The sequence below is a fragment of the Betta splendens genome, chromosome 5 (assembly GCF_900634795.4).
Source record: "Betta splendens chromosome 5, fBetSpl5.4, whole genome shotgun sequence".
In the NCBI taxonomy this organism is placed as follows: domain Eukaryota; kingdom Metazoa; phylum Chordata; class Actinopteri; order Anabantiformes; family Osphronemidae; genus Betta; species Betta splendens.
This window is the reverse complement of record NC_040885.2, coordinates 6791683-6816846: the sequence shown is the minus strand read 5'-3', so window position 1 is coordinate 6816846 and position 25164 is coordinate 6791683. Positions and strand designations below refer to the sequence as shown.

General features: G+C 43.5%; 3 protein-coding genes across 5 annotated transcripts; all 3 read left to right on the top strand.

Annotated features, from left to right (window-relative positions):
* Positions 1 to 2425: 2425 nt before the first annotated feature.
* Positions 2426 to 12790, top strand: synpra (synaptoporin a). 2 transcript variants are annotated; one of them, XM_029149992.3, is made up of 6 exons: positions 2426 to 2585; positions 2718 to 2783; positions 10544 to 10668; positions 10759 to 10957; positions 11059 to 11250; positions 11363 to 12790. In XM_029149992.3, exons 1-6 carry the CDS (start codon positions 2568 to 2570, stop codon positions 11594 to 11596), a joined length of 834 nt encoding a protein of 277 aa, XP_029005825.1. In that variant the 5' UTR covers positions 2426 to 2567; the 3' UTR covers positions 11597 to 12790. The 2 variants fall into 2 exon arrangements, with proteins under 2 accessions (XP_029005825.1, XP_055364850.1); XM_055508875.1 differs by lacking the exon at positions 2718 to 2783 and having other exon boundaries at positions 2443 to 2585.
* Positions 12791 to 13350: 560 nt separating this feature from the next.
* Positions 13351 to 16017, top strand: LOC114855142 (zinc finger protein 567-like). Of its 2 annotated transcripts, none has more exons than XM_041070820.2 (2): positions 13351 to 13959; positions 14320 to 16017. In XM_041070820.2, exons 1-2 carry the CDS (start codon positions 13911 to 13913, stop codon positions 15171 to 15173), a joined length of 903 nt encoding a protein of 300 aa, XP_040926754.1. In that variant the 5' UTR covers positions 13351 to 13910; the 3' UTR covers positions 15174 to 16017. The 2 variants fall into 2 exon arrangements, with proteins under 2 accessions (XP_040926754.1, XP_029005829.2); XM_029149996.3 differs by having other exon boundaries at positions 13868 to 13998.
* On the top strand, positions 15419 to 20871 carry LOC114855136 (interferon-induced GTP-binding protein Mx3-like). The gene is made up of 13 exons (XM_029149989.3): positions 15419 to 15553; positions 16542 to 16747; positions 17473 to 17610; positions 17884 to 18038; positions 18118 to 18256; positions 18361 to 18559; positions 18700 to 18778; positions 18864 to 18986; positions 19056 to 19197; positions 19409 to 19567; positions 19643 to 19719; positions 19813 to 20019; positions 20141 to 20871. The coding sequence occupies exons 2-13, from the start codon at positions 16561 to 16563 to the stop codon at positions 20402 to 20404; spliced, it is 1869 nt and encodes a 622-aa protein (XP_029005822.2). The 5' UTR covers positions 15419 to 15553; positions 16542 to 16560; the 3' UTR covers positions 20405 to 20871.
* Positions 20872 to 25164: the final 4293 nt, after the last annotated feature.

The following is a 25164-nucleotide window of genomic DNA, read 5'->3' as shown; positions in this document are numbered from 1 at the left end:
CATTTGCAAATATATTAAATCATACTTGGATTTCTGAATCGAACCCCCCGTTCCTCTCGCTCTTCCTTTTCCTCCCTGTCCCTCTCTCTCTCTCTCTCTCTCTCTCTCTCACTCCCCATCCTGCTGAAGTTAATCCTGATTATGTACGCTGTCTAACTGCTGCAGAATGAGACCAAGGCTAATGCCATTTTACCCAGAAACATTTCCAAAGCGCATCCTTTGTTTCAATATCTAATCGTGTTGGATTGCTTTGTGTTGTCACAGGCATGTGAGGATAGGTTTAATTAACAAGCCAGTGTGAAATACTTTATGTGAATTCCTCCCAATTCGGTCGACTGTGGCTCGTAAATGCAGAGTCCATTTTAGGCATCAGCTTTGTGTGAAAGCCCAGTTGAATCATTCATATCTTTACTGCCTTTTTTACTGAAATGCACAGCACTTTTTAAAATTCACTATTTTATCTCCTCTGTGACTGAGGACTCATTATTATCATTACATGCTCAGGCAGCGGTTCCAGCTGAGCAGTAATTGCTGTGGAGTTTCAGCGTGTTGCGTTGCTGGATGAGATGGAGAAGTGGCCGACCCAGTCTCTGCCGTGGAACTGCTCTGTGTATTGCAGTATGAAAGAGGCTTAAGCAGAGGAGCAGAATGGCGATTGTTCCTACTTTTTCCCTAATGTCTCTGCTTTGTTTCTTTCTGCTTCTCCCTTTAACTCTGATGATACCTACTTATCCATATCCCTTTAAATCCCCTCATTCATACTGTATGACAGAGGTCAGTTATTAAAGGAGGCATATAATAATGTGCGTTTTTATATCATATAACCCATGGTCCTTCCCTCTTGTTGTCTGCTGCCCTGCATCTCTTTTTTTGCTACTGTACCCAGGTGTGTGTTGCTGTCTGGGTCTGTGGCGCGCTTTCGGTTTCTTGAAATGGTTTTAGACACCTGTCAGTGTGTGTGACAGGTTGTCCTTCGTTTCTCGCCTTAAGCAAGGAAATACAGCACATACACCAACAGTATTAGCTCTGGAACAGTGAGGAGCAGGGAGGTGGTTTTACATCAAGTGCCCACTTGCTCAAAATGATACTCCCATAATTATCACAGCATACCACGAGGAAGAGAGACTTAAGTGATGATTGGCGACGTCTCAGATCCCTTGGGGCGCTTTGTGTCTATTTGTAGATTCTTGCAATTAGGCACAAGCATGATTAAATCTGTGGCAGCGTCTCTTCACCATGACTGTGGTGATTTGAGCTTCAAATAACCACATGGGGCATACGTATAGCAGCAACAAACCAAAGTAACTTATTTAAGTGGGATCAACGGTCAAGGCTTGGGACACAGATGGGCCAGCTCTTTCCAGTGTGTAACATGTGTCTATAAATGCATATATAAAGCATATAAAAACGTGCATTTCTTCTCATGTTTTTCCCTCTAATCTAGTGTTTAACATTTCCTTGACATCAAGAACTATAATGTGAAACAGATCCTAAGTGAAAGGGTGAAGTCCACATGCAAGACTCCAGCGGTCCCTTTCCTCAAGACCTTTTAGTGAAAATATTATCCAATCAGGTCTTATGATTCTCTAATCGCATGGAAAGATCCCTTTAGGCAGCGTGTGTGTGTGTGTGTGTGTGTGTGTGTGTGTGTGTGTGTGTGTGTGTGTGTGTGTGTGTGTGTGTGTGTGTGTGTGTGTGTGTGTGTGTGTGTGTGTGTGTGTGTGTGTGTGTGTGTGTGTGTGTCCTCAGCAAGAAAGGGGAACGACAAAGCAGAGGAAAAACTGAAACAGAAAAAAAACATAGAAGAGATGTAAAATTAAACGTGCTGTCAGAGCCGTTTGCATGTAGCTTTACAGGAATTGTCATCATCGTAGCAGACTCAGGGGAAGCCCCCTCGCTTTCTATCAGCTCGGGTGCAGTGACAACCAGGTTAAGGCGTTAACTCGCTCTCTCTCCCTCTTTCTGTATATGTCTCTCTCTTCCAACCTGTACAAAATCCTGCCTGAGCCCCAAAAGCCACCTGCTGCTATAAACCAACAAAACCAAAAAGGTAATTATTGAAATTCTGAGGTATTTATACATTTTGAATGGATAAAAGCCAGATTAGCTACACATGCTCTGCTCTTTATTTCTAACATAGAAATTGCGCTGTGAGTTCAAAATGTATTTTTAGGTAATTTTATTATTATAATTTCTTTCGATTTTACAAAAAAAACACATTTTTAAAATAAATGTATTATTCTATGTGTGTAGGCTATTGTCAAAAAACAAACCAAACATTAAGGACACAATCGTCCATGTACCCTTATAAAATAACAAACTTGCCCCATCCAATAATAAAAACGGAGTCGTCCCTCCTCTCTGCCTAAGCCAATCCTAGCCCGTCTCCGTGGCAACTTCGGTCCCGCCGAAAAGCCACGAAGAACACTCGGCTCCTCTCGGGCGGAATGTGAGCCGAGAGCCCCTGACGGCTGAGCGCGACAGACGCGTCAGTCGAGCCCTGGATGCGGCTGGAGATTGTTTACATCTAGTCAAACAACTGTGAAGAAAAGTATCCTGCTGCTGAAATGGACACCGCCAATCAGGTGAGAAACCCCACTATGAGAAGGATCATTACAACCCAGAGATGCGACTAATTAGCAACATTGGCCAGTGTGGCGTTAATTGGTGATGGAAGTGAGACCGCTTCGCTTTTATCCTCTCGTGTCGTTTTGCAGCTCGCGTCTGTGGGAACATTTCAAGTGCTAAAATTACCTCTGGGATTTATCCGTGTTCTTGAATGGGTGAGTTGAAACTCATTAATGTATTCGCATGCAGTAACTTAGCTGTGCGTGGAAATGCATTGTGCTTGAATATCTGTTTAGCACCATCTGGCTCTGATCTGATGCGTTCATGTGTCATGTGTCTTCCTGCTCACAAAGTTCACATTTTTCACATCTGTTGCGGTTTTTGGTGCGTAAATATTGGTGTTCCACGCGACGCAGAACCTTACCCACAATTTGCTCGGCTGTGATCTGTTCCACTATGACTAAATGGCTCAAGTTTATGTAAGGGTATACAGCTTAAAGAGAAAGTAGTGTGTAGTTTTACCCTTATTTTAAATGTGTTGCGCAAACTCAAGTCCACAAAAAAAAAAATTCCAATTTACCCAAACTGTGAAATGATAAAGCAGGAATCATCAAAAACGGGCTGTTCTTGTTCTCGCTGAATCAAAGCTTTACTACCTTTTCTGTCTGGCTGCCGTTTGTAGACGCTGCTGTTTTGTTGTACAGTGCTGAGAAGCCTAGAGGCGAGAGGAGATAAGTGATTTTCTTTGATGTGAGTTTAGAGAAATTACTGTAGCCATGAGGGTATTCAGCCTCTGCACAGATAGGACGCGTGTGTGCGCGCGCCAGCTTGTTTTTCCCACTTTTTGGAAATGCCATCAAATCCGTACATCCCCAAGCAGCAATGATACGTAGGAAACTGATTTTTTTTACATACGGAGGAATTGAACCTTGAACTCACTTTCACATGAGACACGTGGCATTTTAGCAGAGATGAGGCAGACGTCTGTCCCTGCGGACAGTTTGTGCGTGTGACCAGATCCACTGTGATATTTGTGGGCCGAGGCCAGAGAACGAGCAGATGATCCAAAGCACCATCTGTACGAGGACGATAACGCGGCGTCGTGGTGTCCTGTGCGTCTGTGTTTGTGCACGGGATGGAGGGCAGCAGGTGTGATCGGACGAGCGTGGCTGGCGCCCTATTGATCCAACGATCACCTGCTTGATCCAAAGTGATCCGACACATCTTATGCAGGCTGTAGTTAGTATTAGCATCTTCCCTAGCCACGTGCAGTAACCCCCCCCCCCCCACACACACACATACGCACAAATGCACACACACAGACACATGGTACCTCAACGGCCTCGTGACACTGTTACAAAAGTGACCTTTTCGTGGCTCGTTGCCTTGTTTTCCTCCCTTGTTCAGATCTTAAAAGGATTTTGTTTTTGTTTGTTTTACACCAGAAAGCAAACTGGTGCCTCATCCTCTCCGCCTTCGTCTGAATGTATTAGAACCGTACTATTTACCCACCTATGGGCCAACATTAGTGAAGGTGCCAGCTCTCTCTAATACTGCAATGTGCAGCATGTGACAGCATGTGAAGATAAATCAAATAATTAAATAAATGAACAAATATCTCAAAATATGTTGTTCAGACAGAAGGAGTGAGGTGCCAGCAGGCTGTGCCCAAACAAGTGACGTCCAGCTGGGGCCGATGGCTCCAAAACAACTGCGTCAGACAAACTGCGAGACATTATTAACACGAGTAACATGACTAAAAGAACAAGTACGTTACAGCTGCCCCAAAAACCACCTGTGCTCCGATGCAGTAAATATTTTATTTAAACGTGCTCTACATTAGCTCTCTTTCTAAAACACTGAAATGTGATAGCGGAACTTCAGAAATAATACTTTTTTATTGTCAACCATATTTTATTGGTATGATTTTGCTTTATGTTTAGACCATCATCACTACGTGTAGTCAGCAACGTATGTGGACTATTCTATGCTCAGTGCTTTTACCAGCGATGCTTCATGCCTGTGGTAACCAGCAGAAACACATGTCTGTCAGTTTGCTTTGTTTTCATGCCTCCAGGTATTAAAAGATTTGCTCGGGCGGCAGCTGACATTTCCTTTGCTAACGATAATGAACCCTTGACTGTTTGGTGGGTTGGACAGAAGGTTATTTAAAGGTTAACTCCAGTCGACGCAGTAGCAGTAGACCAGCAGGTTTTAACCATTATTACTGGGTCAGCACAAGGAGAAGGGAAATTCATAATCAACCATGTCTGCAGGAAATTCTAGAGGATGCTTTTTGTGTGTGTGTGTGTGTGTGTGTGTGTCTCTTGGCCCGTTTGGCACACTGTCACTGGCTGGCATATTCCGCTCCAAACAGCTGTAAGGTCCCCTCCTATCCACCGTGGACCAACTCATGCAGAAGCTGTCCTTTGAGATGTGCCCAAACTCTTCACTGCATGTGTGCGAGCATGTGGGAGTCTCCTCATGTACTGTATGTGTGTGTGTGTGTGTGTGAGAGAGAGAGAGAGAGACAAACACGGAAGGAGAAGAGCGAAATTTTTACAGCTGATTGAATACATGATGCAAATAATATACATGTATTTTGTTATGCACCAAAGAGTCGCAGGGCTGTTGCATCATCACACACAGCGTAGTTTTACAAGTACTGTATCTGCTAAGAGGCTTCCTGGACTGAAGCAAATCCCAAAACAGTGAGTCACAGAGAATGAGTCCATCATGAGTCTTATTTGTGAGTAAGGGTCCTTCTCTCAGCCAGAACCCAGGGCTCGTCCACTGTCCTATGATGTCATCCTGAGTACTTTACTGTACACCAGTCAACTTTGCCTTAGTGTGGGCAGAGCAGTGTGTGTGTGTGTGTGGGTGTGTGTGTGTGGTTGCCTGGTGCCCCTTAGGGATGAAACATTCTGACCAGAGCACAGACACAAACAAACTATTCTATTCAGCAACGGCTAAAACCAGTGTCCAGCTTGGTGTTGCATAGCGGTGTGTGTGTGTGTGTGTGCGTGTATGTGTGTGTGTCTCAGATTAACCTGTGTCACAGCAGACACACCAGACTAATGGTGTTAGTCATTTACTCAGGAATTGCAGATTCCGTTTGGACCTGCCTGGAGAGTTTACTCCAATTTGAATAAATATGTCTCAAAAAATAGAAACAACAGCAACATCCACAGCCCTTGGGTATTTTTAGCATGTGTGATGTTATGATCTGTCTTGTACTGTTTTTTCAAACGAATCCCAGTCACTCATCCACACATCCATCCATCCATCTTCTACCGCTTGTTTCCGAGGCGACTCACACCCTGAACAGGTCCCCAGTCCATTGCAGGGCTCAATCACTCATTAATAAAGCAATTATCCTCTTTACAAAGGTTTTCCCCTACACACAGACAGCTTTTATTTATATATGACCCATCCAACCAATGAGGGGAAATAGTGAATTGGCATAATTAGAAGGATATCGTGTGTAGGCTGCGGTACAGTGTTCATAATAACTCACGCACCAATGGAAACCAAGTGGAAGCAGGGAGACGCAGAGAGATCGTCAGCAGCTGCTGACAGATATCGTAAGAGACTTGCCAGGTCAAAGATCTGTTTTTCAGCACTGAAATCACTCAATTCCTTTTGACAAGTAGACAAGAGGTTGGGGAAGAATTACACCCTTTTAGTTCTCATTGAAACAAACATTGGAGTGTTAAAAACGCTCCCAGTAAATCTGAATATGTCCAGATTTCACCTCTCATGCAAGTTTAACCGCATGGGACCTCCTATAAAAAAGTCAGAGTTGATCTAATTTACCGACAGCCTTTCTTCGAAGCAGCCAGCGTTTGAGCAGCGTTTCCCCTTGTTGCCGCCTGTGGCACCCGGTGAGCTCCAGGATGTGAGGAGACCCTGTCCGGACCCGTCGGGTCAGGGATCCACCTCTGTCCACCAGCTGTGACTCACACGGGGAAACGTCGGCCCATCTTCTCCTGCAGTGAACACGTCCGCTCGAGTGAGACGCCCCGCGCGAACGCGAGACACGAGAGCACAGGCGGAGGCAGAGCACAGAGAACGGACCCAGAGAGACCAGCAGGAGAGTCAAGGGATGACGGGTGACTGTCCATGCCTAACCCACATGCATTCCACACACGTGCCCCTATCCTAATAAGTGCAGTAGCCGAGCCTGCAGGACGCAGGGTCCAACTAGGTCACCTGATCAAGTATGAAAGCCCAGCGGGAAGCAGCACCAAGAAGCCACACTGTTACGAAAATAAATGAGAGTCAGTCGTGCTTACAGACTGGGATGGAGAGAACGATGAGTCTGGGCTGAGCGGGACGCAAGCGCTCCCCACGCAGGGATGGATTAGCCGCTGCTAAATGAGCTGATGATGAAGCAAAGACCGCGCGGCGCGAAGGCATGCGGTTGTCACGTCTTTGTGTGACTTGCTCTCTAATCTTCTGTAGATTGGACGACGCCCCCCACCACCGTCCCGTGGAAGTTTCGGGTTTACGCGCGGATGCGCTGCTTTGCCTGGTCGCGCTCCCGTTGCGCATGCGCGCGTGTCGTTTTTGGTTTGCGCTTCACTAGCCGGCGTGAAGCCGCCCGTGTTCGCGGTGTCTGATCGCAGCACTGGGAGGCAGCGTGCGCGCGTGTGTGTGTGTGCGCGGGCACCGTGGCTCTGGCTTCTGCCTGAGTGGACAGAGTGATGTATTTATACTCTATGCTCACATACATACGTGGCGCACAGTCACATAGGTCTAGGAACTGTAAAACACGTGTTGATGTTGGTGCGTGCAGCCATACACACACCAACATCAACACTGGGATGTAAGTGAAAATACAGTATTAGAACACAAGCAACATAGGCTGAACACTGATTGTATAGGTGTCTACTATCTGAGACAGACTGGGCCAAGAAAGACAAGTAGTGGAAATCAAAACTATTGAAAAATGTACTTTGAGCTAAAAATCTATATACTGTAATAGATTTTCTTTATGGTACCATGATGGTGTAGTTTTAAGGAACCAGAGCCTCGACATAGTGGTGGTAGTTCCTGCCCTGAATGTGATTTTGGTGAATCATCATTAACTATGTCAGACCTTCTTGAAATCACATAGGACATTAAGCAACCTTGAACCCAAGGTGTTTGATATGGTGGGGAACAGAACCACATCATCAGCAAGAAAGCAGCCTGGTGATGTCTGTATTGAGAGAATGCGCCACCCCTTCACAATCTCTGTCTGACTGATACTTTCACATCATTCTGTCTTTATAAAGACCGTCCCAGATTTTATTTTTACTTCCCACTTGTGCAGAGAAAGTGGCTGAACATCTGAGGCATGTTTCTCTTCCTGAGGCAGCTACTCTTGACATTGCATTGATTCCTATCGACTTGAATGGAGCAGGTAGACGTGTGTGTGTGTGTGTGTGTGTGTGTGTGTGTGTGTGTGTGTGTGTGTGTGTGTGTGTGTGTGTGTGTGTGCGTGCCTGCGCACGAGTGTGTGTGTGTCTGTGTCCCCGCCCATGTTCAGCTCATCAGTATATGCATATTTCCATTTGCCTGCCATTTAACATGATCCTCATCTTCCCACTTACTTATACTGTGTCTACTGCTGTTATCGCATCCTCCTCTTCAAGCAGTTTCTCTGTTTTCATTTACCATTTACCTCCTATTTTAATAACAGTATGTAAAAACAAAATGCTCTCATTTTGACAAGCAGACATCTATTAGACCTTCTCCGCTTTTGTGTCTGCTATTTATAATTAGCGGTGGTCAGGACTAGACTCCGACTAATCCTCAGCCAACCTCCGCTCCCCTCCAGTGTGTAATCATGTCTTTATAGGAGCTACGTCAGACAGACATGCATTTATCTGTCAGGTGGAAGCAAATGTTCTGTGTCAGTCCAGCATGAGGAGAACAGAAACACAGAGATGTTTCACACTGTAGCTGTAGCTGTGTTTGCACTGCAGACATTTTCCTTTCGGTACCCTCTCTCTCTCTCTCTCTCTCTCTCTCTCTCTCGCTCTCTCCTCTATCTCTTGTTCCCTGAGGAGCCCAGCTGGGAGAGGCAGATAAACACACAGGGGCACGGGGCTTAGCACCCACCCTCCTTCCACAATGCCACGCTCTTCTGTTCAAAGGGCCCAGCCTGAAATGAGAGGGGCTAAAACCCAGTCGAAAATCACAGGGAGAGAAGGCAGCTGTAAAAGAGAGAGAGGGGAATAGATGTACAGAGGGAAGGGAGATAGATGTTTATCTCGGGGTGTTTGTAATTATATATGGTCATTTCTGTCTTCTGCCGCTTCTCTTCTCCAGACTGTGCCAACGTAGAATCACGTTTCTTTGTGTTTGGTTTGTGTTTGATTGCTTTACCTCAAGTTAACACCTACAATAAAATTTAAAAGTCTTCAGCATATGTTCCAGTAAACAAGAACAGGATTTGGGTTTGATCTAGACTGATGGAACCCATCCAAACCCATTGCTGCCCATTTGTGGCTCAGATTGTCTTTGCCCAGCATCACCTTGTGTTGTGCAGTGATGTCCCTGTTTACAGTTTTAGACCCTAATTTTCATATATGTTGAGGTCTGTTTAGTTGTATACTTAATACTCTGTATATATAAATGAAGCCCAGCTTTCTCTACATTTTATTGGGAGCATCTGCAGCATTGTGGATGCCGGTTCAGTCGCTTTGTTCAGGCCCATGAGGAGACTTACCCAGTCTGACCAATCAGAGGAGAGTGTGATGTAGATCTGGTGAGTTACAAAGCCAGAGGAACTCATGTAGTTTTCTAATATCAGTTTTTAAACTTGAGAATGCAATCACATCTCAGTGGTGAAATCTAAATATGTCAACTTTAAATGAAGCAAAACAAGGTGAAAATCCCCTTTTGATGTAGTTTAGATAGAGGCATGGTTGCAGACATTAATTGTCCCATACGAATGAAGCTGTTCACTCCCTGTGACGTAAAGTACATCAGATCAGTGTTCAGAGATTTAGGGACATTTAAGTGCATTACGTGTTGAGATGCTTGATCAACATGCGCCTCTCACAGGGTGAGTGGAGGATCCAGCTGGAGTGGTCTGCTAGCTCCCTCCCGAGGCTGAAGAGCAAACTGCACAGATACTGTATGTCAGGCCCAGCTGCTGGCAGGCTTCATGTGCAGCTGCCTGTAATATGGAAGAGGGGAGGCTGTAACCAGGCATCAGGTCTGATTGTGGTGATCGTAGCCGTGAGAACTCTTAAAGCTATTAGAGCTTTATGTGGGAAACTGGGCTCAGAGGGATACAGAGATAGCGTATTTCAAATCACAGGATGATCCTGTGTCTGGATCTATTTTAATCTAGAAGACACCGATACCTATTCAGCATCTGACAAATAACTAGTGCTGTGTTATAGTCCCTTTACATGCTTTAGCTGTGTGTGTGGGGGGGGGGGTCTAGAAAAAAAGGTGAAATTAGTTTTTCCAGTATTTTAATTTTAGCTCTTTATCTTCATTTGAACTGTTTGATTTCCATTTTCTGTGTGTATCACCATCTACTCCCACACCCCTTCATTGCAGTAATAAAAATTAATTAATAATAGTAATAATGTGACAAACAACATAAGGATTTACTTTTGTTTTAATTTATTAGTCACAACGCAAATTTACTTTACACGGATCTGAGCCTTGGATGACTGAGAACCTTCACACATAATGGTCACTATTTATGAGCATGAAAGTTAAAATCATTTCATTTAATACAGAAATAAACCATTGAGTGACCTACATTTCTGTTGTCATTTTTGTTGTACAGCTCAACAAGAAAATGTTTTACGGAAAACCGTTATCATTACCTAATGAGTGCCTATGGTTACGTATGTGGTGCAAACAGGTGGATCTGAGCTCAGTGAGGCGACCCTCACTTGTCTCAGTTCCATCACTTTTAGTGACAATGTGGCCTGTTTATCTTTTGCTTTTTGTGTTCGTGCAGCTCTTTGCCATCTTTGCGTTTGCCACGTGTGGGGGCTACTCCGGGCAGCTGCGGGTCAGCGTCGACTGCATGGAGAAGGCCAGCAGCAACCTCAGCATTGCCATCGACTTTGCCTATCCCTTCAGGTGAGGGTGTTTTCAGCTCGGCACAGATCATTGTTATTATCGGGAAATCCGCAGGGTTTCTGTCTCGAGCTTCCTTTCTACATGTGTCAGGTTGTACCAGATGTCCTTCGAGGCGCCGATGTGTGAGGCCACGAGGAGGGAGCGCGTGTACCTCGTTGGAGACTACTCGTCGTCCGCTGAGTTCTTCGTCACCATTGCCGTCTTCGCTTTCCTGTACTCGCTCGTGGCCGCCGTCGTCTACATTTTCTTTCAGAACAAGTACCGTGAAAACAGCCGAGGGCCGTTCATCGTGAGCACAGGGGCCTTTTCGTAACAGTCGCATTCAGTTATTTGATCAATGTGCTTCTAGTGCCAGATGTTTATACTGTGTCTCTTGTGTCTCGCCACCAGGACTTTGTAGTGACTGTGGTGTTCTCCTTCATGTGGCTCGTCAGTTCCTCCGCGTGGGCAAAAGCTCTGTCTGATGTGAAAGTGGCTACTGATCCAGACGAGGTGCAGCTCCTCATCTCCGCTTGCAAAGTCCAGACCAACAAGTGTGGCTCTCTGCACGGGCCTCGCTGGTCCGGACTCAACACCTCCGTGGTAGGTTTGCACCACACAGGAGGAATGAAATGCAAAGCAAAAGTAGCTGAAAGATTCAAAAGTAAACGACTGCTCAAGTTCATCCAAGCCTTCCCCTGTTGTCTGCGTTCAGGTTTTTGGATTCCTCAACTTTGTTCTGTGGGCTGGAAACATCTGGTTTGTCTTCAAGGAGACCAGCTGGCACAAGGGAGCTTCCAGGTTAGCAGGCGGGGCCGCTGAGAAGCAGGGTGGCACCTTCAGCCAGCAGCCCTACAACCAGGGCAGCTTCGACACCCAGGGAAACTTCAGCCAGCCTTCCGAGTACAGCCAGGTCGGAGGACCCACCTCCTACTCTAATCAAATGTAGCCGTGCCTTTTCGTTTCGCGAGTGGCACCTCTGCAGTTTATCCCAGGGCAACAACAAGGTAATAGAGGAAAGTACAGCTCCCTGCTGTTTTCTGCTCAGTTTGTCATCAGTTTGTTCGTGCAGACAACAATCGATGAAAGGCGTCAAAGTGCACCCATTGTAGATACCAGTATTGTTTGTCGTTGTACAGAATGATTAGCTGTGGTCTTCGAATCTTCTCTCTCAGAGGTGTCGTTTTTTTGAACATTGTATTCACTGTAGTCTGAATCACATTAGTGACAGGTTCCTTTTCTGTACTTGGTGACTGACGTTCACTGTTCCAACTGGATTTCTTTTTCAAACTCGTTTGCACTCTGTTGTCAGAAGAAAAAGTGTTTGCCAAGTATCTGCAGATTTTGAAGCGCATGGTGTTGTGTGTATGTTTTAACGTGACTGTGAAACTACTGAAAATGGCATTTTGTCACTGGGTTTATGAAATTTGCACTGCCCTGAATCATTGCTGAAGGTTTATCAGCATTTTTACTTCTTAAAAATCTGAACTGAAGTATATTTTCTTAATATGTTACCTGTAATTAAGATACAAATACAGACGCTCTGTCTTTAGTTTTATGGCATATAACCCATGTCTGTTTAAATAACTAAAGCAATAATTGCATACTGCAAAGGTACAGCACAGTAAACAGCATCGTATGCAACCATTGTAACATTGCTTGCTTACATGACTTTTCGCTGCTGTGTATTCACAGGTACAATCATGTTATGAATTAGTTTAATAATGAAAAAGTTTACAAGTGTCCACCTCTGCTACAAATGACTGTGACTGTCTAAACATAGGTTAAACCACTGACACTGTTAAAAGCCAGCAACAGCGCCCTTCAACATCCCAGCGATGACAGGTGAAAAGTGGTCTCATCTGTACATAACTACTACTTAGTTTATGATCACTTTAACAACAGTTTAGGTTTGTATAACTTTAAATAATCTGTGCAATCCATGTGAATTACTGTAATAACTGATACATGTTTACATTCCTATGACGTGTTCAGCCCTGTGTCTTGACCTCCTCAGCATGTGGCTTGCGTCAGACTGACGATCCATGTTTGTGTAACAGTCTGACATCCATGAACAATGTGTGTGGATGATAGGGGGATGCATCAAATAAAGAAAGAATGATTTCTCCGCAGTTGATACGAACTTATGCATTTGCTGATACGTCCTTGCTTGCTCGACCTCTGACTTTTGATCTCTCACATTGGTTTGGTTTACAAGGACGGCTGTTGTTTCATGGTCAGTGTGAAGCAAATTTATGTTCTGCCCAAGATGGCACCAGCACTTGGAACAGTCTAGTAATACTTGAACATGAAGACTCCGCTATTCGTATTTCACTGCTGCATTTTGACTCACAGGCTTTAACGAGACAAAAGAAAATAACCTTGATAATGATGCCATCTTGTGGCTGCAGTGCATCAGTATTATTGGTATCTATTCATTCCTTAGCTGCTTGTGGATCCAGCTGTTGGCTGCTGACGTGATGGAGTAATCTATCCGGATTCACATACACATAACACATACATGTTAATACAACTACATGAATAGAGTAATATAACATTTTTAACACTTACTTGCATCAAATAACAACTGTGTCCTATGATTCTGCATCCTAACCATCAATTTTATATATATACATATATATACATCACGCAGTGTGACGCATTACCAGCAGGGGTCGCTGTCAGCCTGTCTGAGCGCTCCCGTGGCTTTTACAAACACCACAGAAGGAAGCGAGGTTCAGCTGTCAAAGCGGCAGCACCGGAGCGGACATGGACTCTCTGACGCATCTCAACACGTTCATCTCTGAGCGGCTCACGGCTGCTGCTGTGGAGATTTTCGGCGCGGTGGAGGAAACGCTGCTGGAGCATCAGAGAGAAATCAGCCGGTCCAAGCCACCCGCTTCGGATGTTATCAGCCATTACGAATGGGCTGATCAGAACTTATCAGCGCATTCGATTTAGTAACTGATCAGCTCAGTCATCATTGCTGTGATAAGGAAGCTTCACCTGGGAATCGGTCCCGGGCTCTGAGCCCAGAGCAGCAGACCGCCCTGCAAGTCAAAGAGGAACACGACCAGAGTCAGCGAGGAGCGTCATGCAGGCAGCAGTGCGATGCGCCTGTGTCTCCTCAGAGTGTGAAACTAGGTCACAAAGATCTGCCCTCGCATCTTTACAGAATAATCCCTGTTGAACAGACAGCTGATGTCAAAAGTGAGCCCGACAGTGATGGCTTCACCGCATCTCCATCCAGCAGCGGGACTGAGATGCACTGTGGAATAGATGCAGAATTGTGTGGACAGGTTTCGCTGACAGGTGGGGAGATGCAGCAGAATACAAAGCACATCAGACAATGTAATATTTTGTTACTACATAGTATTATTATTATTATTATCCATCCATCCATCTTCTTAACCGCTTACTCCCTAGTGCGGGGTCACGGGTGGTGCTGGAGCCTATCCCAGCTGGCTACGGGCGAGAGGCAGGGTACACCCTGGATGGGTCGCCAGTCCATCACAGGGCAATATTATTATTATTATTATTATTATTATTATTATTATTATTATTATTATTATTATTATTATTATTATTATTATTATTATTATTATTATTATTATTATCATTATTATTATTATGAAAGTCTTATTATAATATTTACTCTTACATTTTTTCTAGACCCACTTGAAATCACTGATCGCAAGCAAAACTGGCCTGATGAGCAGCAGTACCATGAGCAAGACTGGAGTGCCTGTCAGCAGCATGAGGACCCTGATCCCACTCAGATTAAAGTAGAAAAGTTACCTTTAACTTCTTCTCAGGAAGAGACTGTGCACGAGTTCAAGCCAGAGAGAAGCTTCTATGTGGAGCCTCACTTTTCCAACCACAACCAGACTCTTAGAAATCAAACATTTCATCCAACGGAGGAGGAAAGAAGAGACGTTGAGGCAGAAGGCAGTAATCTGTTCAGAGTTTCTCAGCCTTTCTCTTCACACTATCCTGCCCCTCAGGGGGTCTGTCAGGAAAGTGCAGGAGGTCCAGTGAATGGAGAATCATTTAAAGAGCATCCATTATCAGGAGTAATGGAAAGAAGGCGAACAAACTCCAACCTGTGCCACAAAGTCTTCAGTGTTGCACTGGAGGGAGCAGGGAGTGGTCTGACCAAAGAGAGGAGACACACCTGTCCCATCTGCACCAAGAGGTTCAAAGAGTCGAGCCATTTGAAGGAGCACGTCAGGATCCACACGGGGGAGAAGCTGTACCGGTGCGAGCAGTGCGGCACGAACTTCAGGCAGAGTGGAGCTTTGACTTTGCACACGAGGATCCACACGGGAGAGCGGCCGTACGAGTGCAGCGGCTGCGGCCGACGCTTCAATCGCAAAGGCGACATGGAGTCCCACATGGTGACTCACACTGGGGAGCGCCCCCACCTGTGTCTGGTGTGTGGGAAGAGCTACAGGAGGAAGAGCAACTTAAAGATGCACCTCAAGATCCATGCGGAGGGTCAGAAGCTTCACACCCAACCACTTTAACTGTTTTCATTTGATGATAAAATGATTTCAGTGAATCATTTTAGCTGCATAAAAGGCATGAAGGAGCAGTGAGCAGCTTGAATCAACACAGCCCTGGAGCAGGGGGTTGTTCAGATCAGTGCGTTGATGAAGTGTTTTCATGAATGTATGTGTGTGTTTTTCCTTCTGCCTCTTGTGCTGCAACTGGTCAAACACAAGTTATCATTGGTTGTTCATGAGGATTTGTCGCAACTGGGTGGTCAGTGCAGAGAGGCTGTAAGGAGATGTTCTGTGATAGTCACACATATTTTAACTTTTGCTACTTTAAGCACTTTAGGCCTGTAAACTTTAACAAGGACGCATCTTTATCCAGCAACAGCACGACAGAACAGCAAACCCTGGTAGGTCCCTAGATGGCTGATGTGTCTATTCCCCCCATGCCCTGATCATGTCATATAGTGAAGGTCGACCTGCACTCACTCACTCACTCACTGCTCCACACATCTAGTGGAAAATCATTCATTTATTATTTTTATTCCATTAATTTATTATTATTAATTATTACTTCCTATTAGTACTGTGGACCCTTCAGTGCTGTGATGTGTCTGTAAACGTTGGTAAAAACAACAATTACACCATTACTTTGTTTTATTATAATGGTTATTATTAATCTGATTTTCTTTTCTCTTTGAACTCACTTATAACATTCTTTGTCAGACTAATTCCTGTCTCTCTCTATATAAATTTGTCCTTCTCCTCCTTTACAATGTTTTTCTCTCCTTTGCTGACACAACTGTGTTATGAAGAACTCATCCTATTGAAGAAAAAATAAAAATGTCTGTAGCAGCACACAAGCAAAAACAAACATGCAGTTTCTAAAGATCTTTCATTTAGCTTAGTCTAACATACACTTGATCACTCTACACTGTGCTGTCAGTCAGGGGCTGCTTGCTTCTTTTGCTTTAGAGACTGTAGTTGCTCCACACTGTGATTGAGGCCAGAGTCCATGATGCAATGCACACACTCCCCAAGTGTGAAGACACCAAGAAGGCTGATATGAAACATGGTGAAAACGTTATAAGAGCAATTTGACAAAAAAAAAATCTCAGTTAATCGGTGGGTTTTTGCCACATGTAACTTGTCTTAACTTTAGTCCTAGAGACTCATGCATAAAGTAGATCATCAATAATCAACTTTACAACTTGCAGCATCAATATAAACACACACATCACTGTTAGCTCCTGCACAGACAGGTCTGCCCTTAGGTCCAAATCTGCTCATTCAACATGAAACTGAAAAAAGAAAGCAAAAAATTAAGCCTTGAGGTTTTCTGATGCCAACAGATGAAGAACAGTGCTTCTACTTGTCACTTGCTATTTTTCTTCTAAGGAGACAAGACGCTTTCGCCATGAACAACTTGAACCAAGAGTTTGACGAGAAGGTGCGTCCCTGCATCGACCTCATCGACTCTCTTCGCTCTCTGGGTGTAGAGAAGGACTTGGCTCTGCCTGCTATCGCTGTGATTGGGGACCAAAGCTCAGGGAAGAGCTCTGTGCTGGAGGCGCTGTCAGGGGTGGCTCTGCCCAGAGGAAGCGGTAGGTTAAACCACTGTCTCCTTTAACTGTCTCCTTTTTGCACGTAGTTATGTATTGTCATTTGTCTCTGAATGTTCACTATTAGTCTGATGGCCCAAGGTTTACCATTGGTCTCCATTTGGCTCAAATATTCCTTATTAATATAAAATATTCCACCATTGATTCTAATAAGGCGTAGTGGAATTCTTAATAATAATATTAATTAATAATTAATTAATTAATTATAATAATTTTCTGGAATTCTTTCTATTCAACAGCTCTGTTAGTATCTAGACCTTAAAGCTTAAATCCCTCCCTGAATTCCGCTTACGCTTTTATTAGATTTGGATTTTCCTTTCACTCGTGTTGCCCACACACCCGTTACTGGGACTTTCCTCCCTGTAAACGAATCACTTTCACTTTCACCCTCATTTGTGAGTTGCTTTGCCGCAGCCATATTGTCACTGCTTGTGGTATATGGCCATGTCCTGGACATTTGAACGCTTTTAAAGCCAACTTGTACTAAGATCTAACTAAAGAGACGTCTGGGTCTTTTTAAACCATTTAAAACATATAAAGGAGTAATTAATTTAAATATCTAAGGTCACTGAATCAAATACAGTATTTCACCCAAGACATGACACTCAAAAGGGAAACAAATAAAACAGTAAACACACAGACAAAATACCTAAAAAAGGGTATTATGGTCTTATGTTCTTATCATTATTCCCTGTCCCATGATTCAGGAATTGTAACAAGATGCCCTCTTGAACTAAGGATGACGAAAAATAAACTAGGACAGGAGTGGTATGGAAAAATAAGTTACCAGGACCAAATGGAGGAAATAAAAGATCCTGCAGATGTGGAGAAAAAGATCCGAGAAGGTATAGTACACGTCATCTGTACATGTCTTCTGTTAAAATCTCCATACATTATAGTCAATATGCTGTGTAAAATCTGAGTTGAATGGTGAGCTGTAGTAAAAGGTTACTGGAGGATTTAGTTTATGTTGTCAAAGGCTGCAAACAGATCAAATGGGATTATAAAGAGTCTGGACCACATTTTTAGCACTGTATAGGAACTGAATGGATGAAGAGTAGTTAGGTTATAGTGAAGCCTCAAATTGTGAAAAGTGAGCACATTCAATGTGTTTTCAGCTCAAGATCAAATGGCTGGAGTTGGTGTGGGGATCTGTAAGGATCTAATCAGTCTGGAGATCATCTCACCTGATGTTCCAGACCTGACAGTCATTGACCTACCAGGCATCGCCAGGGTGGCTGTGAATGGACAACCTGAGAACATTGGTGAACAAGTATGTTGGTTCAGAGCTCAGTACTTTGGTCCACAACAAAACTGTTAAATCCTTATACTGACTGGCTTGCTGCTTTCAGATAAAAAGTCTGATCCAAGAATACATCACAAAACAAGAAACCATTAGTCTGGTGGTTGTTCCGTCCAATGTGGACATAGCAACCACAGAGGCTCTGAAGATGGCACAGGAAGTGGACCCTGATGGAGATAGGACTTTGGGTACATTGTTGAAATTTAAGAAAAAACAAAAAACAAAAACGCAATTAAAATGTATTGCTCTGGGGTATCCACTCATTCTTTTGGCCTCTCTCATTCTATTCCAGGCATCTTGACCAAGCCTGATCTGGTGGACAAAGGCACAGAGGAGACGGTGGTGGATGTCGTCCATAATGAAGTCATTCAACTGAAGAAAGGCTACATGATCGTCAAGTGCCGAGGTCAGAGCGAGATCCTACAGCAGGTCTCTCTTCCTGAAGCCACGGAGAGAGAGAAAGCCTTCTTCAACGAACATGCTCATTTCCAGTAGGTCCAGTCTTTCTGGGTATTTCCATTATAATAAACGCATACATTAATAATGTAGAAATGGTTGTGGGACATATACGTTATTTTGAGGTGTTCTGGGTAGCATCTTGTGTAGCAGCACCAGTTTGCTTTTCCTGTAGGGTTCTCTATGATGAAGGCCACGCCTCCATTCCTAAACTGGCAGAAAAACTCACCCTTGAGCTGGTGCACCACATCCAGGTCAGAACCACTTACAGAGTCCCCCAAACCTCATGCTATCTGTTTGGTTGCCCGAACCTGTTGCTAATGTTTGCGAGGTTTGTAGAAATCATTGCCTCGAGTCAAGGACCAGATAAAGCAAAAGCTGGGAGAGACTCAGGAACGGCTGACCAAATATAACACTGGCCCACCGTCCGACGAAGCCGAAAGAATAGATTACCTTTTCGAAGTAAGTTTACTAAGTGGATGTGGTTCCATGTCACATACTATGGACTAATTTGAGCCTGTTATCTTGTAGAAAGTGACAGCGTTCACACAGGATGCCATTAACCTCACTTCAGGGGAGAATATCAAAAACGGACTCGGGTCCAATATATTCTTCTTACTCAGACATGAGTTTGATGCCTGGAGACAGACGATTAAAGACTTTGGAGAAGAATGTAAGTGCAACTAAGCTAATTTCATTTGGGTTGCCTCAAGGTTCTATTATCTTCTGTTCGATCCTCCAAAAATGTTCTGTCAGACTTAAATTTTCTCCTTGCGCTTCTCCCAAGTAAATGTTTTTTTCTATACTGTACATCAACTCCCGTCAACCAAGGTTTGACCTCTTTTCTCATTTCTACTTCATCTTCAACTTTGTTACTGTTACAGTCAACAAGAACATTGAGGGTAATGTCACTGAGTTCGAAAAGAAGTATCGTGGACGAGAACTACCGTGTATCATCAACTACAAGACCTTCATGAGCATGGTGCAGCACCAGATGAAAGAGCTGGAGGAACCAGCTGTTCTGAAACTCAAGGACGTGGCAGGTAATCACATTATCATCATGATCACATTCTGACACTGTTGGGCCATGTCTTTAATTTACGCTGGATGTCTTTCAGAAATTGTGAAGCAAGAGCTCGGAAATTTGGCAGTGAGACACTTTAAAGGCCTTCCCCATCTCTTCAATAAAGCTCAGGTAGAACCATTCACTGTCAGATGGCCACTGTGACCATATCAATGAACGCCGCTGAATATTCACGTACGCACCTTTTCTTTTTCTAATCTTTAGATGAAGATCGAGGATATCGGACAGAGGAAGGGGGGTGAAGCAGAGTCCATGTTGAGGACTCAGTTTAAGATGGAGCTGACTGTTTACACTCAGGACGACACATATTTGAAGACACTCAACAGACTGTGGCCAAATCACTCTATAAATGTCTCTGACCCTGCGGCCACGCTGAAAGAAATGATGAGACATATAAAGTCTTATTATGAAGTAAGTGTATTTTGACGATGCTTAAAGTCATTTTTGTAATGCATGAATCTGTTAATTACCTAATTTACTATTTTTTTACTAAACAAAATCTAAAGCGTTGTGTGTCCTCTCCTCGAACCAGATTGTTGCTCAGCGTCTGGCTGACCAGATCCCACTGGTGATCCAGTACCACATGTTGCAGGATGCAGCCACCCAGCTGCACAGGGAGATGATGCTGATGCTTAAGGACGGGGACAATGTCGACTTCTTGCTTCAGGAAGACGCCAGCATTGCAAGAGTGAGAGACCAACTTCAGCAGAGCTACAAACGCCTGTCAGAAGCACGCAGTCGCCTGATGCAGTTCAGATCAGATTTATACGATCCCTTCCCCTTCATGCAGCAGTAGAGTCCCTCTTAAAGCCATATAAGTGAGGTTTGACCCAATCTTCACTTGAAACCAAAGAGGGTACATTTGTACTAGTGCTGTGGTAAAGTCAACCAGTGACACAATAAAGATTCTAAAGCAACAGACTGTCTGTGAGTTTTATCAATGTAAGAAGAACACCATGGACCACAGCAATAGAGCAGGGGTGGGCAAACTTCTTGACTAATGGGTTTTAGCATTTGATAGAGGGACTGACAGATCAGTGGTGTTAGTTCTATGGATCTGTGATGAGCTTTGTTGATGTTAATTCCGCTGAATGTTTGCTAATGTGTGGGTCGAGTGCAACAATGTCAGCATTGAATTGTTCAGTCTAGACTAGAGATCAATCAGTTGCCATTGCAGCTGCTTTGTTGCCGTTTTAGGCTCTTGTAACAGGGATAGGACACCAGCTGGAGTGTCTTTTCTAAATATATAATAATAAACTGAGACTGCATGAAGTGAAGTTAAGTTTATTAATACAATTTGGACAAGAATAAAGTTTTCCCACCATGCCATAAAGGCTCTGTCCCTCTGATCATAAACACTGATGTTTTTTCATTTGATGTCAACTCTTTATGCTATGATGTTAAATCCTGTGTGACAATGAAAGCACCATGAGAGTGAGTCCAGATTGCATCATTGTTTTATTTGGCCACTTTGGACGCCTCTGTTGAGGAAGGTGGTGAAAGTAGAACTACCTGTGAAGAGAACTATACCAGGATTAGTCAGCAGAGATTCCTCGAGATGTGCATACTTGCTTGAGTGAAAGCGAACCAATCGTGGCTCTAAGCATCACCTGATGTGGGTAACTAAGCAGCAGGCTTCAGCTCAGAGCATGTGTAGTGTAATGTTAGTAAAATCCAAAACCACAGTTCAGAATCTCAGCCAACGAGCTGTAGGGAAGTCAGAAGTCATTCACTCAAATAGAAAGAGAAACACGCAGAGGAACACACAGTGTCACATAAGGCTCATACATCCTGCCCTTTTGAAGCAAAAGGTGTTTCACTGTTCTTAACTTTCCCACATTGCTCCAGAAGAGAACATTATCTACATACTGCAGCAAAGCACTCTCACAGTGTAGCCTGGTCCAAGTCAAGGTTCTCCTTTGAAACTGAAAGGACAGTAGCAAGATACAAAGCTACAAGGAATGAGACCTTAACCCAATCAGAGGATTCATTACAGTGTTTAATAAAACAGCCTGACATTATGTCACAGCAGCTCTTGTGGGGAACTGCAGTTCAGACAGCTGTAAATCCAAATAAGACTCACATCCTGGTCAGAACCATTGACCGTGTCTCGAAAACCTCATGCTTCTTGTTTGGCTGCCCAAACCTGTTGCTGTCCCTTTTGCAAAAGGGAGGAGAAAATGTGTCAATCCAATGAGAACAGGTTTACACATTTGCTACATGTGTCTGATGCACTGCTGTAATAGTAATAAAAAAATAAATGGAACCTAGTTATGCAAAACAGGTCAAAGCGCCCGATAAAAAATGTAAGATGGAGCTGACTGTTTACACTCAGGGCAACACATATTTGAACTCACTCAACAGACTGTGGCCAGGTCAAAAAACATAAAGGTTCTAAAGCAACAGACTGAGGTTTATTCCTGTAAATCAGACGAACACCATGCGCCACGACTACAGAGGCTCTGTGGCCTGGGTGAGATTTGACATCATTACCCAGAAGTGAACCCACTTGGTATAGCAGGAAATAGGGAAGACTTTAAATATGCTCTGAATTTTAAAAACGTTTGTGTTTTTTCTCATTTGATGCCAAGCTTCTGTGCTGCAGTGCTAAAGTCCTGTGTCACACTGGAAGCACCATGAGAGTGAGTACAGACTACATCAGTAGTTCCTTTGGCCAGGTTTGTTTTCAGTCTTCAGAGTCTGATCTAAAAGTGGAATCCTGTGACCACAATGCTTTCACATAGAGAAAGCAGAACCACCTGTGAGGAGAACTAGACCTTTCATTTGGTTCTGCCTTTTTTTTCTTACTTTCACTTTTATTTTTGTTCTCCCCCATTTCCCGTCTGACCACGCCCCTAATCCCAGCCCCGCCCACTCCCTGATCCTCCCCTTACATCTCTGATTGCATCACCTGTGCCTTTCTTGTCTCTGCCTCAAATACTCCACCTCACCCACTCGCCCCCTGCTGGTTCATTGATGTCACCAGACCAGAGTCTCTCAGCATTCACTTCTCGTTTTCTCAGTTCTGTTTAGTTCAGTTCAGTCTTATTCAGCCTAGTTCAGCCTATTTTAGCCCTGTCATCTCGCTGAGCCCTGATTCCTATGCTTTCCTTGTAATATGTACCGGTATTCTTCCTGGTTGTTTAGGATTTCAGTCGTGGGATTGTTTTTTCGTTGAGATCAGGATTGTACTGTGAGTTATAAACTCTACGCTCAGTCATCCTTTGAGTTTTTTGGGTCCTCACACACTTCAGACTTGCTCTGCCATTATTTGAATTCATTCGTTATCCACGAATTAATAGGAGTTACAACTGAAACTCCAGACTCCCCGCAATGTCCTCAATCCTATGCGTCACAGTTCGCCTGAACAGTGGGACCATCTTAAATGTTTCTCCTTTATCGGGACAAATTAATGCTACAGAGTCCACCAAGCTCTCTTACAACCTTGAGAATGGCTTAGTGTTTTTTGTCAAAATGTTTTTGTGGGAGATCACAAAGCTGGTCCTGGTTGCCGCATCACTGGATGCATGAAGCTTGGTGAAAGGCCTTGCTGATTCTGTAGCATAGCTAGCAAAGCTTGCGACAGCCGCACTACTTGGCTTAACGTAAGTTTTTATATTTCCCCGCGTGTTTCGTCTCATAATGCTGGCTTTACCTTTGAATTCAGTCAATAACTACTTAATTGTCAATGTTTTTTTTCAGAATTCTGAATTCTGCATTATTTCTCGTGCACATATTGGGCCACTCACAGTCAACCAAAGGGCCGTATGTGGCCCGGGAGCCATACAATGCCCAGCTCTAGAAGTTGCCTCCCACTTTAACTCAAGCACCTGAATTCACATGATTTTTACTGGTTTATAAATGCACAATATATGGTTAGAGTTTTCCAGTATATCAAATTAAATCACAGCTCTGTAATGTTAAGCTTCGGCCTCCATTTTACTCCTATAACAGGATTTATTAATTACCACCCAGCTGGTATAAAGTGGCATAAAGTTGACACACATTCATTTTTTTCCCCTGATAACGGCTGATAGGTCAGGCTTTTTTTGAGTGTAATGTTCTACAATGGCAGTTTGAAGGTCTCAAAACTTATTGTATATTATTTAAACACTAACTATAATAAGAAGAGTAACCCCAGGCATATTCCTCATTACAAATGTAAACGTGTATAATTATTATTAGAATTCAGAATAAAGTGTTTTCTAAAGCTAATGTTAGTATTAACCTACAAACCTAAAGGCTGCACATAAAAGCATCCGGTTAAGGTCCTAATTAATGTGTTTTGAGCTGAAAATAGCTGCCAGTGACCCTTAAAGAAGCTTTGTCCATGTGATTATTGCACTGCTACCTGAGGAGAAACATCTAAAACGCTTAACACACCTACTCCATCAGTAAGAGGTCAGATGTGGGCCAGTGAGAGTTGGAAAACCAGCAGGGAAAGCGGGCCTTGATGGCTTCTGTTTGACACCCCTGGTTTATAGTGTTAATCATCCTCTGTTCTCTGATCCAATGGAGCCAAACAGTGCCACAGTGACTGGACAGTCATGTTTGGATCAGTCCAGAGAATCATTTAACAGATCATGAGCTCTGTGTTGTGTAGCTGTTAGCATGACCTGTTTGAAGGTTATGAAACTATCGATTATTTACAATTGCATTTTTTTTGTATTGCATTTGTCTTTTTTATTTTATTACTGTAATTACTCGTTATGACAATTAATTATGATATACATATATGCCTTTAAATCATTTTTGTATTAGAATCCAATAACAGACTAAAGGATTCAACCTTAAATATGTGACTTAGTTCACATAAATTTGTGGCACCAAACCTCATTTTAGACTGAGCTTAGTCCCAGTTCAGCTTTTGGCATCCATCAGTTGATCAGGGAATGGTTTTCATGAGAGGTTCCTGCATATGTCACAGAATCTGTAGGTGCATTGTTTGGCATTTCGGTGTAGTGGAACCAAATCTAATATGTTGCAAAATATTTCACAGTCACCCACAGAACAATGTCCTGTCAAATACAAACTTTTTTCTGAACACCTGATCAGTCCCCGACTACCCACATACACACTAGTTAATGACCGAATCTTTTATAGTGTGATTTTTTCTTACAATTAGTGTCTTCTTCTTTTTTGGCTTTTCTCATCAAGGGTCGCCACAGCTAATCCTCCTTTTCCATTTATCTCTATCCTGGGCATCTTCTACACTCACACCAGCCAACCTCATGTCCTCTGTCAGCACATCCATGTATCTCCTCCTTTGTCGTTCTTTCGCCCTCTTGCCTGGCAGCTCCATATCCAACATTCTTCTACCAATATATTCACTATCCCTCCTCTGCACATGTCCAAACCATCTCAGTCTGGCCTCTTATGGTTAGTGAGAAACTTACAAAAAAATTCCTCTCTGGTTGGCCGGTAGTTACATCTTATTCTCTATTAAGCTAATTGTTGTGGAAGAAAAGCTGTTGAACATCATACTGGAACAGCTATTCTTTAAATGTAATATAATGCTAAATTGTGCTGCTTAAAGTCTTATTGCCTCCAGTAAAA